The sequence below is a fragment of the Theropithecus gelada genome, chromosome 5 (genome assembly GCF_003255815.1).
Source record: "Theropithecus gelada isolate Dixy chromosome 5, Tgel_1.0, whole genome shotgun sequence".
NCBI lineage: Eukaryota > Metazoa > Chordata > Mammalia > Primates > Cercopithecidae > Theropithecus > Theropithecus gelada.
This window is the reverse complement of record NC_037672.1, coordinates 108,006,490-108,022,989: the sequence shown is the minus strand read 5'-3', so window position 1 is coordinate 108,022,989 and position 16,500 is coordinate 108,006,490. Positions and strand designations below refer to the sequence as shown.

At 37.2% G+C, this 16,500-nt stretch overlaps 1 protein-coding gene across 1 annotated transcript in view; it reads right to left on the bottom strand.

The window, feature by feature from the left end:
* The window catches only part of ENPEP (glutamyl aminopeptidase), an 83,651-nt gene that overhangs the window by 47,427 nt on the left and 19,724 nt on the right, over positions 1-16,500 (bottom strand). The window contains exons 4-6 of the mRNA XM_025385114.1: positions 5,046-5,166; positions 2,330-2,484; positions 1,780-1,893 (exon numbers count right to left, since the gene is read on the bottom strand). Of these exons, the coding sequence (XP_025240899.1) occupies positions 1,780-1,893; positions 2,330-2,484; positions 5,046-5,166 (390 nt within the window). The remainder of the gene's footprint in view (positions 1-1,779; positions 1,894-2,329; positions 2,485-5,045; positions 5,167-16,500) is intronic.

Genomic DNA, 16,500 nt, shown 5'->3' with positions numbered 1-16,500 from the left:
CCTTAAGGGCAAGAAATGTGTTTTATTCATTATTCATTTTGGGGTCCTCCGTTTGCTGAATGAAGAATGAATGAATGGGCTGGGCTCGGTGGCTCAAGCCTGTAATCCCAGTGTTTTGGAAGGCCGAGGCAGGCAGATCACGTGAGGTAAGGAATTCAAGATCAGCCTGGCCAACATGGCAAAACCCCATGTCTACTAAAAGTATAAAAATTAGCCAGGAGTGGTGGTGAGGACCTATAGTCCCAGCTACTCAGAAGGCTGAGGCAGGAGAATCGCTTGAACCCAGGAGGTGGAGGTTGCAGTGATCCGAGATTGCTCCACTGCATTCCAGCCTGGGTGACAGAGCGAGACTCCATCTCAAAAACGAAAAAAAAAAAAAATGGAATGAATGAATAGATGAAGGAATGAATGAATTGTTGTGTTGAACCATGTGATTAAATTTCATTTAAGAAGTGCATAGCAAATTTTTCTGGAATTTAGCCACTGCTTTTGAAACATAGAACTTGGAATATTAGACTATATTAAAATGTTATAATTTCTTATAACAGTTTGCTATAAGGGCCTCAGGACACTGTAAGGGAGAAAATAAAGGACGTAATTTTCCATTTATACAGTTTATTTTCAATAAATTATAAAATCAGAAATTTTCCATGTAGATGAGTGGTTTTCAACTGGAGGAGATTTTTGTCCCCCATGGGACACCTGGAAATATGTGGAGACATTTTTGGTTGTCACAACAGGAACTGGCGGGTTACTGGCAATTATAGAAGTCGGGGATGCTAAGTATCATATAACGCACAGGAAAGTCCCCCACAAAAAAAGAATTATCTACTCCAAACTATGAATAGTTCCATAGTTGGAAAAAACCCAGATGTAGATAAGATTTTTAAAGAAGTAATTGTTGTAAATCAGCCTTTTCACTTTGTAAATTAGGCTAGGGAAACTGTAAGGGCTTCAAGCATTTAACTTTTTTATTCTGTCCAGTAGAGGGCGGTATTTCACATAGTACAAAACCTCTGGTAATTAGACACATCCACATATTTGTACATTCACATATAGAATCAGATAAGAATACTCCCGTGATATAACTATAAATAACAAATATACCTAGCTTTTCTGAAAAAAAATTTTAGGGTTCACAAAAGTTTCTATTCTAGGCCTTTAGGGACACACTACATGTTAATAGTCATTACATGTGCCTTTGGGAGCTTTTCAGCTTACAAGATAGAAAATAATGTTCTATTTCATAAAGGAGAAAATGGACTCAGAGATATTATGTAACTTGCTCAAGGTCATATTCCCTGTCATGCATCCAAGAAATGATGTGTTCAGGATTTGAACTTCAATCTAACTACTAAGTTTATGTTATCTTTTCATCACACTATTTCCACAGTCTGTCTGAAATAAGATAAATCATTCACAAATGAGACTCTGACATTTTTTCAAAGGGTTAGTGCTATAAATACTTTCTGGAACACAGAGTTCACATTTTCTTTGCCACCTATTTTTTTTTCCTGCCTTGATAATGTGTTTTTGAGTGACTCTGTCAAGGATATCCCCAGACTGGGATGATCAGCTGCCCTTCTAATGACTGGGCAAAGGCTCTGGGCAAGGTGGATTCAGTGGAAGTCAGTTGGCTCCACCCTATCCCTCACAGTGGAATTCCCCGTTCACCACTGTACTTGCCATCTGACTTGGGACCATGATCATAGTACAAAGGCTTCTATCTGCTTTGCATGAGGAAAGGAGAGATTTCAAGTTTATGTGTCTAGGACTCACCATTTGCCAGTCTGTTTCTGCATGGTTTACTCCCAGAAACTCAAAGAAAGAAGCAAATCCTTCATTTAGCCACAAGTCTTCCCACCAGTCCATGGTCACAATATTTCCAAACCACTGAAATTGTAAGCAATAAAGAGATAATTACATTCTTACGGTTATGGTAGAGAGGCCTAGAAAATGTCAAAACATTTATTTGTCTGTGCCAATGTTGTCACTGTGACAGAAGTGGCAGGCATTGTATTTAACATTTATTTTCTCCTTTATTCTGATTATTTAAATGATATTAAATTGTCCTTAGTTTATTGCCTTTATTTAGTTATTACTGGGGTATGTAAATTTAAACAAAGCCCTCGTGTATATTTCCTGAAGGCAAAATAATGTGTTTCAAAGTCTCTTTATGGCTAAATGTTTATTAGTACTAAGAAAGATTTTCATGCAAGTTTTTCTGAGTTGGCTATTTTTTATTTGCTAAGTCATAAATAATTTGAATTATTCCTGTGGTCTTAAGCCACTTTTAAAAACAAGTTGATTCAGTGATAAGATTCTATACCTGATGTACAAGTTCATGGGCAACCACAGTGGCCACCCTCTGTTGGTTTGATGAGGCTGATTCCTCAGGGTCGTAAAGCAGGTTCGTTTCTCTGTATGTGATGAGTCCCCAGTTCTCCATAGCACCAGTGCCAAAATCTGGAATAGCGATTTTATCTATAGAAGAAGAAAGAGTCCAGTGAGAAATACATTCTTTCCATTTGTTCATAGCATTTCTTACCAAATTAAGTTATTTGGATGAATGATTTTAAAAGGCTAAAAATAATTTATTAGAGTAAAGAACTATAATCGTGTGTGCAAACATTTCAGTCCTAATGCACTCAGAATTTCCATAGAGCATTCCCTGTTGGCTCCAGATATCAATGCTTTGTTTTTGTTTTAAAGAAGGACAGTAATGGCAACACCTCTATAATTTTATGTCTTTTGTTTCTCTCTGTATTTCATTTTTGTTAGCTACATCTGTTTTAGGGGATAAGCTGTGAGGAAAAAGAGAAGTTTTCAAGTTAGTATTTAGAAGTTCTGAGCTTCCAAGTGTACAGATAGAGTTTTCCATCCAAAGTCACAGAATATTCAAGAACATAAAACTCTATTTTTCTCTAATTCTATGAAATTTAATTGATTCTCTACCAATCTAATAGCTTACCATCTGCTTTTATGTATTAAATCAGTTGGAGAAACATGGAGTTGACTATATTCTCTCTAAATTCCCATACAGTTCTAAAATGTTGGATAGGAGTTTCTATAATCTTACACATAATATCTGACAGGAGGAGGCAGTGTTGATCAGTTCTATGTTAAATTCCAAGAAGGAAAATGCTCAGTTGATCAGTGGCCAAAATACAGCTTCCTCAGTTAATGAGCGGTGAACAGAATGTAATTTCTTTATTGTTACATATAATTTAACTGAGGAACAGAAATGAAAATAAATTGATTTTTCACTTAACATATAAGAGAAAGCCCTTTCTTTCTGGTTAAAATAAATATTCTTAAAGCTTTTTATAAAAGAATGAAGAGGGATGTATCTTAAATAGAGGTCAAGATTACAATAGTAGTTTCCTTTTCATGTTATCGTCAATTTTAGGTTTGGTTATTTTATCACGAAACAGTCATTTCAAAGGTAGAGAAGTATCTCCCCCAAGGGCCAGTATTTTTCATAATGTGGAGTGCAGTTTGCACTTAATCCTTGAACAAAAGGAATTTTTTGCAATTTCTTTTTTTTTTTTTTTTTTTTTGGTCAGTATTGGCATTATAACTAACTAATTCATGTATATTTAACTCTTTGGAATCTAATAAATGCAGAAGTCACTTCTAAGGAGTCTAAGATATAATTAATTCTAAGAGGGTTGAAAATGCACATAAAACAGAATAAAGGAGTTGGGGAGAAGAAGAAAGAGAGAGAAGAAGAGAGTAATAAATTTGTGAGATTTCCACTTCTCAGGTTATCCTGGGTATTACAACTGAGATAGAAGGCAAAGGATCTTTAAATTCATGTGCACAAAATTTTATTAAATATTATTCTGATATTTTTACATTGAGATAAGGTCTTCTGTCACCCAGACTGCAGTGACACGATCATGGCTCACTGCAGCCTCAACCTCCTGGGCTCAAGTGATCCTCCCACCTCAGCCTCCTGAGTAGCTGAGACTACAGGTGTGTGCCACAACACCTGGCTAATTTTTGTATTTTTTGTAGCGATGGGGTTTCACCATGTTGCCAGGCTGGTCTTGAACCTCTGGGCCTCCCAAAATGTTGGGATTACAGGCGTTAGCCACTGCACCTGGCCCAATATTCTGATTTTGATGAAAACTTGTTTCTTTTTTCAGCTCCTTCTCTAACATTTGTTAAGCAATCAAAAAATAGAACTGTATCCATTGAAGAGACATGCAGCATCTACAAGGTTGTTCTGAGCCACAGCCATTCCCATGCAAAGAACTTGGCATTCCTCTTGTTTGCATTGATAATTTATTAAACTAAAGGCAGAAACAGAAACAGGGAGGCCAACTGTTGGCTAATTTGTTTTACTACCTTCATTTTATCCCTACAAACATCTATATGGGTGTTATATTTAAAGTCTTTGTTAATAGCTTTCGAGCTTATTAATAAAGCATTTCCACTATTGACAGAAATGTCATATGCACACCATCTTGGTTGTAGCCCCACTTTTGCTTTAAGAAGAATGCATGCTTCCCTCTGTATTAGAAAAAATTATTGCTGGAAGGAGCGCCAGTATTTCATTAAACTGCTGGGGAATCTAGAATTTGCCTTATACAACAATGGAAAGACTATAAGCACTTGGGACTCTTACAACATCATTTATCCCTATTATTTTTTAACTCACTGATGACAGGGAGGCAGAGCAAGTATTGGGATGAATGCTGATTTTGAAATCAACTGATCTAGGTTGCTATTTGTGGCTCCATCACTACCAAGTTCTGCAATTTTGTGCACATACTTTCATCTTTATTTAGAAACACAAGACTATATATTTATCAGATAAGAACAGAGTACAGCCTGGGCATGGTTGCCCATGCTTGTAATCCTAGTACTTTGGGAGGCCAAGGCAGGTGGCTCACTTGAGCCCAAGATATTGTAGGCATATAATAAAAGGACTTAAGGATAACTGTTAACTGATGGTGACATAATTAGAAGAAATGAGTTAACTTAAATAAAAACAAAGGCAATATTAAAAATAAGAAAATTTTAAAAATGATCCTCACCTAATTTAGGAAGAGAATAATTCATAGCAAAGTATTCTTCAAAATAATCAAACACACTTTTAGTTATGTTTGCAGCATATTCGGCTGTGTGCTTTTGCTCTGGCTGGACATAAATTGTAAGCTATTAAACAAAACACAAAAAATTCAGTGAAAATTATTCTTCATTCAACAAAATACAAAAGCTGTGATGCATAACATACTTGAAAGAAAGTGGACTTTGGAGCCAAATATGTCTAATTTCAACTCCAATTCTGCCTCCTACTAGCTGTGTTGTCTCATAAATCACTTCACATCTCTGAGACTCTGGAGGAATTTTACGTAAAATGTTAATAAAACTTCACAACTCACTAAGTGATTCTAATGACTAGAAATAATGTAAGACAGAACAGTTGGCACGATGTCCCAGACATTTGAAAAATGTTATTAGTTTTTTCTACTTAGAACATATATTATGTTCTTAAAATCTATGAATGTATCTATTCATCCATCCATATACTCACCTATCAATTTCTCTCTTGCGTGCTCTTTCTCTTTCTCTGTCTCTGTCTCTTTCTCTCTGTGTAATTTGTCCTTGAGGAATTGAATTAATGGAATTTTTCTCATCTAAAGAGCCCCTGAATACATGTTTTCCACTTGTGCTATTCTATCTAGTTATTTCAAAATAACCCTTCTGATATTCCAACTATTCAGCTCCAGAGCCTAAAATATAATGATCCAAACTTTTCCTGAGAGAAAGTCATCTTGGTAAGCTACATCAATTCCCTAAGTCGCTACTTTGTGTCCTTTTGACGTAATTTATAAATCAAACCAAGTATAGATTTTTGTCCCCAATTCTAAGAGTGTCTGACTTTATAAAAAATTTTTAAGAATCCTCTTCAACATAGTGCCATGAAAGCAGGTGTGGTCTCCGGACAAGAATATCACAGGAGTTTAGGCATTTCTCAATATGTGAAAGAGGAAGCAGTGCCTCAGACAACTTGTGTCTGCTAAATATTTGTGAGAAATTCAAATAAAATATACCTGCTAAGCCTACAACCTGATTCAAAACCCTCAAAGAAAGCAAAAGATGTAATCATTTGGTAAGTTCAAGATCATTTACCTAATTAGAACAGCTGACTCAGGATTTAAACAAGCAAAAAATATACTGCTTACTCTCTTTATTATTCCCAATGCATTGCTAGTTTTGGTATTCATTTAAGCACACATCTTGAACCACCTTTTCCTAGAAGCAAAGAACACTGGAATGATTCACTAATGTAAAGAACACGTTCTGAAAGAACATCCCTTAAATTACCATTGCTGGCTCACTATTCTCACATCCATTGGGTAATTGGCATTCTTGCTTTATTTGCATAAATAAAGATGTGTTCATCTTTACCTCCGAAGATGGCACAACTCACTCAATCGTCTCAATATTCTTAGAAGTTTTTTTTTTTTTCTTACAGAAGCGATGATACATTTTCTCTAATAGTTGTTAAGCAATCAAAAAGTGAAACTGTTTGGATTACCCTCCTGTCCTCTTTGTGAACAATGACAGGCAATTTCCAAGAAGTTGAATGAAACTAAGGCTCCAGTTTTTGGCCATTGAACAGAGTAAAGGGAATTGACCATCTAAAATAAAGGTCACCACGTTCATACAGGATTGCCATGTCATAAACCAAGAGTCTCAGAATTTTCCTCTGTGAACTAACTGGTGTGTCAAAACTCTCAGATTTTCTATCACGTCTGTTCTCTACCATTAAAAACTTCCAGAAGGGCAGTCCTCTTGACCCACTCCACTGTTGTCTACACACTCAGTGCTTTGGTGCTGCACATAATATTTGGGGAGCGAAAGAGAATTGTGAAAGAAGATGAAAGATCATGGTGAGGTCTCCCACCGTAGGTGGAGCAATGGGAAGGAGAAAGACTCAATATGTTCTCTCTGCTAATATTTTCTCATTTCCCATGTCAGTAAATGAACTCCCTTTAAGCAGTATGCTTCTGAAACAATGTAATTTATTTTTCTTTCTCTGTATTTCTGTTGGTGACAGTGGAAGGCAATGTGTTTAAAGAAGATTGATGGTTAATGTAAATTCAATCAAAATAAAAGCAGTCCCTTCCTCTTTTGTTTCTGAGAAACTCAAGTCCATAGAAATATGCTCTGTCTTTGCGGCCTGGTCAGTCTGCAGACCATCTGTGATCTATGACCCTTCATAATCAGGGTCAGCTCTTCACCAAGCAGGGACCTCAGCTCAGGCCGGCAGTGCAGCGGCCCCATCCCCTGGCTGAACATTCCCAGTAGCAGCAGTTCTGCATTTCTCTAAGGTGGATCTCCCAGAGGCAACTGAAAGCCCCTCTGCCACGGCTGCTGCAATGGTACTGCCGTTGCTGCCCTTGGACTAGGGACGGATCAAAGACCGAGTGCTTTAACCATAACTCCAGTAAGCTGCAACCACCCTTCTTAAGGAGAAGAAGCTAGTTTGTCCCAGCCACAACCCCCTGTTACCCCTGCTCATCACCAGGCAGGCCCTTGACTTGGGCCCATGATACAACCACCTGACCCTGGGCTGATTTCACCAATTAGTAGTGGCTCTGCATTTCTCTGGGGTGGAGTTTCAAAAGACCAGTGAAAAGCCCTCTGCCACAACGACTGCCAAGGTCCCTTCCCCTGCTGCCTCCAAGCTGCAGAAGGTGCATAAAGCCTGAACTTGCTCCAAGGCTGTGGTGAGCAGCCCAGGAATGCCAAGCTGAAATCTGCAGCCAGCACTTGAGTGGGAGAGGAGCCCACAGTTTCAGAGCACTGAGAGAGAGTGCAGTTGCAATCAGGAGGAAATACAGAGGAGCCATGTGGCTGAGCAAGAGCCTAACTACTGGCCATTATGCTTAAGCACCATCTACTGGATCACAGCCCAAACTTCAGCACCAAAAATACTTTGCTAACATAAACCCCTGCGAAACCAAGGACACGAATTCAGCCACAAATAATGACCCAGCACAAACACTTGGTCCTCTGAAAACATCCAGGAAAGAAATCAACTGACTGTACTCAAATTACACCACAATCGAGGGAACATCCGCCACCACAGTTGAGGGAACGTCAGCCCACACAGATGAGAAAGAACTAGTGCAGGATCTCTGGCAACTCAGAAAGCCAGACTGGCTTCTTTCTTCCAAACAACCACACTAGTTCCACAGCAAGGGTTCTTAACCAGGCTGAAATGACTGAAATGATAGCAGTAGATTCAGAATATGGATAGGAAGGAAGATCATTGAGATTCAGGAGAAAGTTGAAACCCAATCCAAGGAATCTAAGGATTACAATATAACAATACAGGAACTGAAAGACAAAATAACCATTATAAGAAAGAACCAAAGTGACCTGACAGAGCTAAAAAACACACTACAAGAATTTCATAATGCAATCACAATTATTAACAGCAGAATAGGCCAAGCTGAAGAAATAATCTCAGAGCTCAAAAACCGGCTCCCCAAACTAACTCAGTCGGACAAAAATAAAGAAACATCATGAATAAGAAGAATCAATATTGTTAAAATGGCCATACTGCCCAAAGCAATTTACAGATTCAATGCTGTTCCTATCAAACAACCAGAGATAGTTTTGACACAATTAGAAAAAACTATTTTAAAATTTATATGGCACCAAAAATATAATAGCCAAGGTAATTTTAAGCAAAAAAGAAAAGCTGGAGGAATCACGTTACCTGACTTTAAACTATACTACAAGCCTACAGTAACCAAAAGAGCATGGTACTAAGACAAAAATATACACATAGACCAAGGACACAGAATAGAGAGCCCAGAAATAATGCCACACACCTACAACCATCTGATCTTCAACAAAGTTGACAAAAAGAAGCAATAGGGATAAGGCTCTCTATTCAATAAATGATGCTGGGATAAATGACTAGCCATATGCAGAAGACTGAAACTGGACCCCTTCCTTACACCATAAACACAAGTCAACTCAAGACAGTTTAAAGACTTAAGTGTAAAACCTAAAACTATAAAAACCCTGCAAGATAACCTAGGAAATACCATTCCAAACATAGGACCTGGCAAAGATTTCATGACAAAGATGCCAAAAGAAACTGCAACAAAACCATATGTAGGCAAATGGACTTAAACTAAAGAGCTTCTGCACAGCAAAAATAACTATCAACAGAGTAAACAGACAGCCTACAGAATGAGAGAAAATATCTGCAAACTATGCATCCAACTAAGGTAAAATATCCAGAATCTATAAAGAACTTAAACAAATCAGCAAGCAAAAACAAACAACCCTATTAAAAAACGGGCAAAGGATGTGAACAGACACTTTTCAAAAGACACTTTCATATATGGCCCACAAGCATATGAAAAAATGCTCAACATCACTAATCATTAGAGAACTGCAAATCAAAACCACAATGAGATATTATCTCGCCCAGTCGGAATGGCTATTATTAAAAGGTCAAAAAAATAATATGCTGGCAAACTTGTAGAGAAAAGGGAACACTTATACACTGTTGGTGGGAATGTAAATTAGTTTATACATTGTGGAAAGCAGTTTGGCAATTTCTCAAACAACTAAAGCAGAATTACCAAATGATCCAGCTATCTTCTTACAGGATATACACCCAAAGAAATTAAATTGTTCTGCCATAAAAACACAGGCCTCCATATGTTCATCACAGCACTATTCAGAGTAGCAAAGACATGGATGGAATCAACCTATTTTCATCAACAGTAGACGTATAAATAAAATGTGGTATATATATACCAGGGAATACTTCACAGCCATAAAAAGAATGAGATCATGTCCTTTGCAGCAGCATGGATAAAGCTAAGAGAACTGGCATAGCAACAGAGAACCAAATACCACATCTTCTCACTTATAAGTGGGACCTAAACATTGAGTACTCATGGACACAAAGAAGGAGGCAATAGACATCAGGGCCTACTTGAAAGTAGAGAGGGAGGAGGGTGAGAATGGAAAAGCTACCTATCAGGCACTATGCTTATTACCTAAGAAGTGAAATAATCTGTACACCAAACCCCTATTACATGCAATTTATTATATAGCAAACATGCACATATACCCCAAACCTAAAATAAAAGTTTAAAAAAGAAATATTTTACAGGCCGGGCGCGGTGGCTCAAGCCTGTAATCCCAGCACTTTGGGAGGCCGAGACGGGCGGATCACAAGGTCAGGAGATCGAGACCATCCTGGCTAACATGGTGAAATCCTGTCTCTACTAAAAAAAATACAAAAAACTAGCCGGGCGAGGTGGCGGGCACCTGTAGTCCCAGCTACTCGGGAGGCTGAGGCAGGAGAATGGCGTAAACCCAGGAGGCGGAGCTTGCAGTGAGCTGAGATCCGGCCACTGCACTCCAGCCTGGGCCACAGAGCGAGACTCCGTCTCAAAAAAAAAAAAAAAAAAACAAAAAAAAAAGAAATATTTTACAGAAAGTTACCATAAAAAAAAATCAGATCATAGATTTTATTCTATGACTGCTACTTTGATCAACAGAGCCAAACCATCAGAGAATATATAGCTACAGTCCATTAATTTTGTAACATAAGTAGCCAAAGCATAACTGTGTCTTAACTACCATATATCACAAACATTTTTATATTAAGGACTCTACCAACACACTAACATTTTCTGTCATTTAAAGCTCCAACATGGTTTCTGTAATCCATGTAACAATAGAACATCTGTGATGTTTGGATTTGGTGATTTTAAAAAGCATCCTCCCCTATGCTGATGCCTTCACTCATCCTCACCACACTTCCTGCTCTCTCACCCTACCTTTAATGTATGCTCCATCTGCATCTCCTTCTCCTCTCTCTGGCCTTTGGCAGAGGTGACTGACTCTCCGCTATCATCTGCTAAGCCTCAGCGCTTCTGTCCATGATAAAGTCCAGCCAATTACCCGTGACCTGTCATCATTTTTTTTTTTTTTTTTTAATTTATTTATTATTATTATACTGTAAGTTGTAGGGTACATGTGCATAACGTGCAGGTTTGTTACATATGTATACTTGTGCCTTGTTGGTGTGCTGCACCCATCAACTCGTCATTTACATCAGGTATAACTCCCAATGCAATCCCTCCCCCCGCCCCCTCCCCATGATAGGCCCCGGTGTGTGATGTTCCCCTTCCCGAGTCCAAGTGATCTCATTGTTCAGTTCCCACCTATGAGTGAGAACATGCGGTGTTTGGTTTTCCAAAGGATTATAAATTATGCTGCTATAAAGACACATGCACACGTATGTTTATTGCAGCACTATTCACAATAGCAAAGACTTGGAATCAACCCAAATGTCCATCAGTGACAGATTGGATTAAGAAAATGTGGCATATATACACCATGGAATACTATGCAGCCATAAAAAAGGATGAGTTTGTGTCCTTTGTAGGGACATGGATGCAGCTGGAATCCATCATTCTTAGCAAACTATCACAAGAAGACCTGTCATCATTATTTAATAATTGCCATTTTTCTAGTTTATGTGCCTGCTTTACCGAGATGACTTTTTAAGTGTATGACTACCCATATTGAAATAACATGGAGTGAGGAGAGATGCATACATGTATTTTCTTTCTTCTTTATTTTTTTAAAGAGTCATACATTTCTTTTTTAATTTAAGAACCCTATTAAAGGTTAAATATAAAGTTTGTATGTCTACTTTATCACTTTATATGTAAACATTATGTATAAACAAAAATATGAAGTTTGTAAGGCTTCAAGAACCTAACTTTTATGTATATATTTACTTTCTGAAGACAGTAACTTCCCTAGGCAAATTCAATTACCTGGTATACCACTGTTGGATACCATTAGTCATCTTTCAAAGCACTAAATCTATGGAGCTAGTATCAGTGGGAAAAGTTTGGGCTTTCTACAGCCTTATTCAGCTGATATTCTTTTGGGAGTTTTGATATATCTGCCTTAACATAGCTGTTGCTTTTCCCTGTTGGAGCCTACTGTAACGTAGGCTGTTAGAAGTTCGTTGTGTTATCCCTTTCATTCAAGTGTCTCAAACCATTTGAGAGATAGAACTTAAGTCCATGAGAATTGATTCCTGGTTGATTACCATTACTCCCTTTAAGTGTCCCTTTGCCAGACTTGACTTTACTTGACAATTATGACTAGATGCACTAGATCAACCTTCCTTGAACAATTGAATGCGGCTGTGCACCATCTTTATCTTCAGCGATTATTTACGTCCCTGCAACCAAAACCAAGCACAAAGCTCAGAGATAGGAGTATTATGATTACTTATTAGTCTTATTACTGAGAACTTAGATTTTTTCAAGGAATGTGGTAAGCACTTTCCATGCAACACTTCTTTTACTCCACACATGAATTCTATGAATCCAGAATTATAAATAATAATAGAAAAACTGTGTTGCATCACTGATAATTACCCCAATCCTTTCACTGGTCCAGTTCCCACAACCCCTAATCCACACTAATAAATCCAATGAGTTCTAAAAATCAAAAGCTTTTTATATGTTTAAGCAAACTAATTTGGCAATATCATATGACCTGAACTGTTAAGAGGTTTTCAAAAATCTTTACTTTTCTCACTAAAAAAGTTGCTGCAGAAGTATCACTGATTATAAAGCGTTGCCCCAAATCCCACTGTAGTTAATCATTAACATATAGTATTCAAACTACATTACCTTTCACAAATCTGAAAACTTCTGAATTCCAACAGACAACTGGTCATGAGGGTTTGGGATAAGGATTGTAGACCTCTATTTGTAATTTTAGAGTTCGAAGGTGCTTTGAAAATAAATTTCCTCATTGTATACATGAGAAAAATGAAGTCTAAGACAGGACTGACGCTAGAGTTCAGGACAAAGTCTGTTTTCACTATATTATGCTGCCTATTTTCTCTACTTATAGGACTGAATCCTGACTTCCCCTAGCTATAAAATACAGATAATAGCAGCACTTATGTCATAGGGTTATTGCGAGTATTAAATAAGATAACACACAAGCAATGTTTAACATGTAATAGTTCTATGTGTCCCATCAAAAGTATTGGTATCATTGGAGATAATACACTGACTTATTAACCTCTGTAATTTTCTGTGTGCGTACTTCCTTGTACGTGATTGATACTCACACTGTGGTGTCCACATTGCCAGTAAGAACATTATGAAAATGCAGGGGAAAAAAATAAATGTTATGGTTTTGACTTTCAAAATAGGCTCTTGATGCCCACGCAACAAATTTAAAAGCCCAAACTTTTTGGATTGCAAGGGCCTGGTTCCAAAAGACTTTTAGCAATAAAAACAGAAGGCCAGGAAAAAAGCAAACCATAGGGTTTTTCACTCTAATAATAGATCGAAAAGAGAATAAAGAGATGTCCAGGCTACTCTGTCTCAAAAACCTAGACAAAATTTACCTGGGCCAAGGAAAGTAAGGGAAAGTTGAAGGGACAAGACCTGAAACAGATCCTAAAAGAGTGTGAGGGCACTGAGATGAGGACACTGAACTTGGAAAGACCATGTGAACAGAACAGAATCAGCTTAAACAGACTGCCCGTTACCACTTGCACCGTCACCTGGGTCAGAAGCCAGGCAGGGCCCTGCAGGGTTCCACCTGGGAGTGCTGCAGCCCCGCGGTGCCCTGGATCCACATCTTTATTGTCCCTGTCTATTGAGTGTTTTCTATTGATAGAGGTGACCATGCATTCAGGTTTGCCCAGGAATGTCCCTGGAATGTAAATCTGTTGCTTACCTGTTTATACCTCTTGTTCCAGCATAATTAATAACCCCTCCTCTATTATTTGTTATATATATTTATAGATGATAAAATACATGGTCACTCTACTTATTGACAGCAGCCTGACTTTTCACTGCTGCTCATCCCACAGAAGTAGCACTATTTATCTCTTGAGGTTTTTTTGGCGAGATGTCATCTGAGCTGCTTCAAAGAGGCATATCATTTTAAATGATGAGCGTGCTTAAAGGATCCCTAAAACACAAGCTGAGATCCTTGGCTCTCAGGGCTAGTAACACCAAGAAAGACCTGAAAACACACTTGGGTGGCACAGGGCAATGATGACTATATCTGTTGCACATCTCAACTGAAGTACAGATATCAGCGTATTTCACTCCCTTCAGGGTTTAGCATCCTCCTGTGCACAGAGTGGATGCTCAATAAAGACTTATGCAATAATCAGTTTGAAGAAACTGTTTCAGTATCAATACTGAGGTAGCCAGAATGAGAAAGAGAAAATAAATCTGTATCGTTTTTAAATCTATAAATGCATATTTAAGGTGCATAGCTGGTATTACTGAACATGCCATTAATGTGTTAAATTTTATAAAGTTGATGTTCTTTTAAATATTCTTCCAGCAGTAGGTGGAAAGTTAGCAGAGGAAGGTACTTAGTAGAAAGGAATAGTGATACATCAGTGTTTTTCTTTTTAAGTTTTGCCTTATCAATGTAATATACTCTGTCTAAATTTTAATTTGCTCCTTCCTCATAGATAAATTAGTATGTATATGCAAAACCTTGGTTTGAAGTTTAGGTGAAAAAACACTTTTTTTTTTTGCTGTGGCTATGCTGGTTCACAACATGTTCAGAACTCTGAGTTCGGAACTCAGCTGCTATGAAGTGCTGTTTGAGAAGAAACTCAGCATGGCCATTAGGTTATACAAAGCATTTACTGGCCGCTTACTTTCCATTTAAGTTAAAATTTAAGTTGTCTGATGCTTAGTGATTATTACTGCAGTATAGTTTTTAAGAAATTAAAAAGTGAACATTAAAAAAATCTAAATTACCCCATAAAATTTTACATTATTTTTATTATTTTGTTTATATTTTTGTAAATTTAAATAAAAAATAAGAATCATTAGCAATCCTCCATGGCTTGCTAAATTAAACAGATTCATTCAAGGAAGATTAATAACCTTCAATTTAAAGATAACCCTTCCAGTAAGGAAATTAATTTAAAAAACACTAATTAAAATGTTTTAGAAATCAAATTCATTCTGAAAACTTAGCAAAGCCACAGCCAAAATAACTTTTTAAAATAATGAAATGAACGTATGTCAAAAATAATTCTGAGGAAAACAGAAAAATCACTTTTAGAACACCACAATAACAGTTGTTGTGGACATCCACTGCGGAATGCTACAATAAGTGGTCAAAAACTGAAGAACAAACAGGGTATTTACAGAGCCTTTCATTATCACTCCCTAAATATTTATTAATCACTGTGGTGGTCATAATGTATATCCATAAATTCTTTGTTACTCCCCCCTCCAGGAAGTGGAGCTTAACTCTCTTCCCTTTGGGTGTGGACTGCATTTAGTGATTGCTTCTAACAAACAGAAGATAGAAAAGAAAACTAGTAAACTAGAGCAGAGAAACCTAGCAGACACCATCTCAACCAAGTGATCAAAGTTAGCATCACCAGGAGTAAGTCATGAGGATGTCATGTACCCCCGATAGGACGTGATGAAAAGGACCCTTCACCTCTGTGGTATTCTCCAAAATCCAAAGCCTCAGTCTAATCTTAAGGAAACATCACACAAACCCAAACAGAGAAACATTCTATGAAATATCTGAACAGTACCCTTAAAAAGTGTCAGGATCATAAAAAAGAAAAAAAACTGAGAAATGTCATATATTAGAATGAATTAAGGAGACACACTGCTAAGTAAAATGTAGATGTATCATCTATTGGATTTTGGAACAGAAAAAGCACATTAGTGAAAAAACTGGTGAAATCCAAGTACAGACTGTTGTTTAGTTAATAGTATTGTGTTATATTGATTTCTTAGATTTGATGAATGTTTGATAAATGGTTATATAAGATATTAACATTAAGGGAAGGTTACATGGAGACTCTGATATGTCTTTGCAACTCCCTGTAAACCTAAATTTCAAAATAAGAAGTTTAAAAATATACCTCTGAGCATTAAAGCAATGAAACTTAAAAAATAAGATTATTTCTATGAAGAGAAATACATAAAGTCTACGGCACAAAACCTAAAACTATTATAAAGATAGGCTGTTTTTAAAAATCCATGGCATATATACATACATACTCTCTGCCCTCAGCCAATCTTTCTAATCCAGCCAAACAATGGAAGCAAGTAAGAAGACACAGACAGTAGGAAGACCCCATTCACAGATAGAATCCCAGATGCAATTATTCAGCGATCATCCGGTAAGACTTTTTGGAAGAAAGTACAACATAATCCCTTCTACTGAGATATTAGAATTAATATGGTCATAGTATAAGCCTAATTAAATGGATAATATCTTACACCAGCATTCTCTTAGTGAATAATTCTTCCCAGCTTCCTCTTCCGTTCAGGAAAGCCAAGGCAAACTTGACTAGAGTTGAAATAATCTCCGACAAGGAGATTTCTTGTTTTTGCACACATACTTCTTTGTAAAATACAGATGCCAAATGTGCCCAAAGAAATTCAAGGCCTC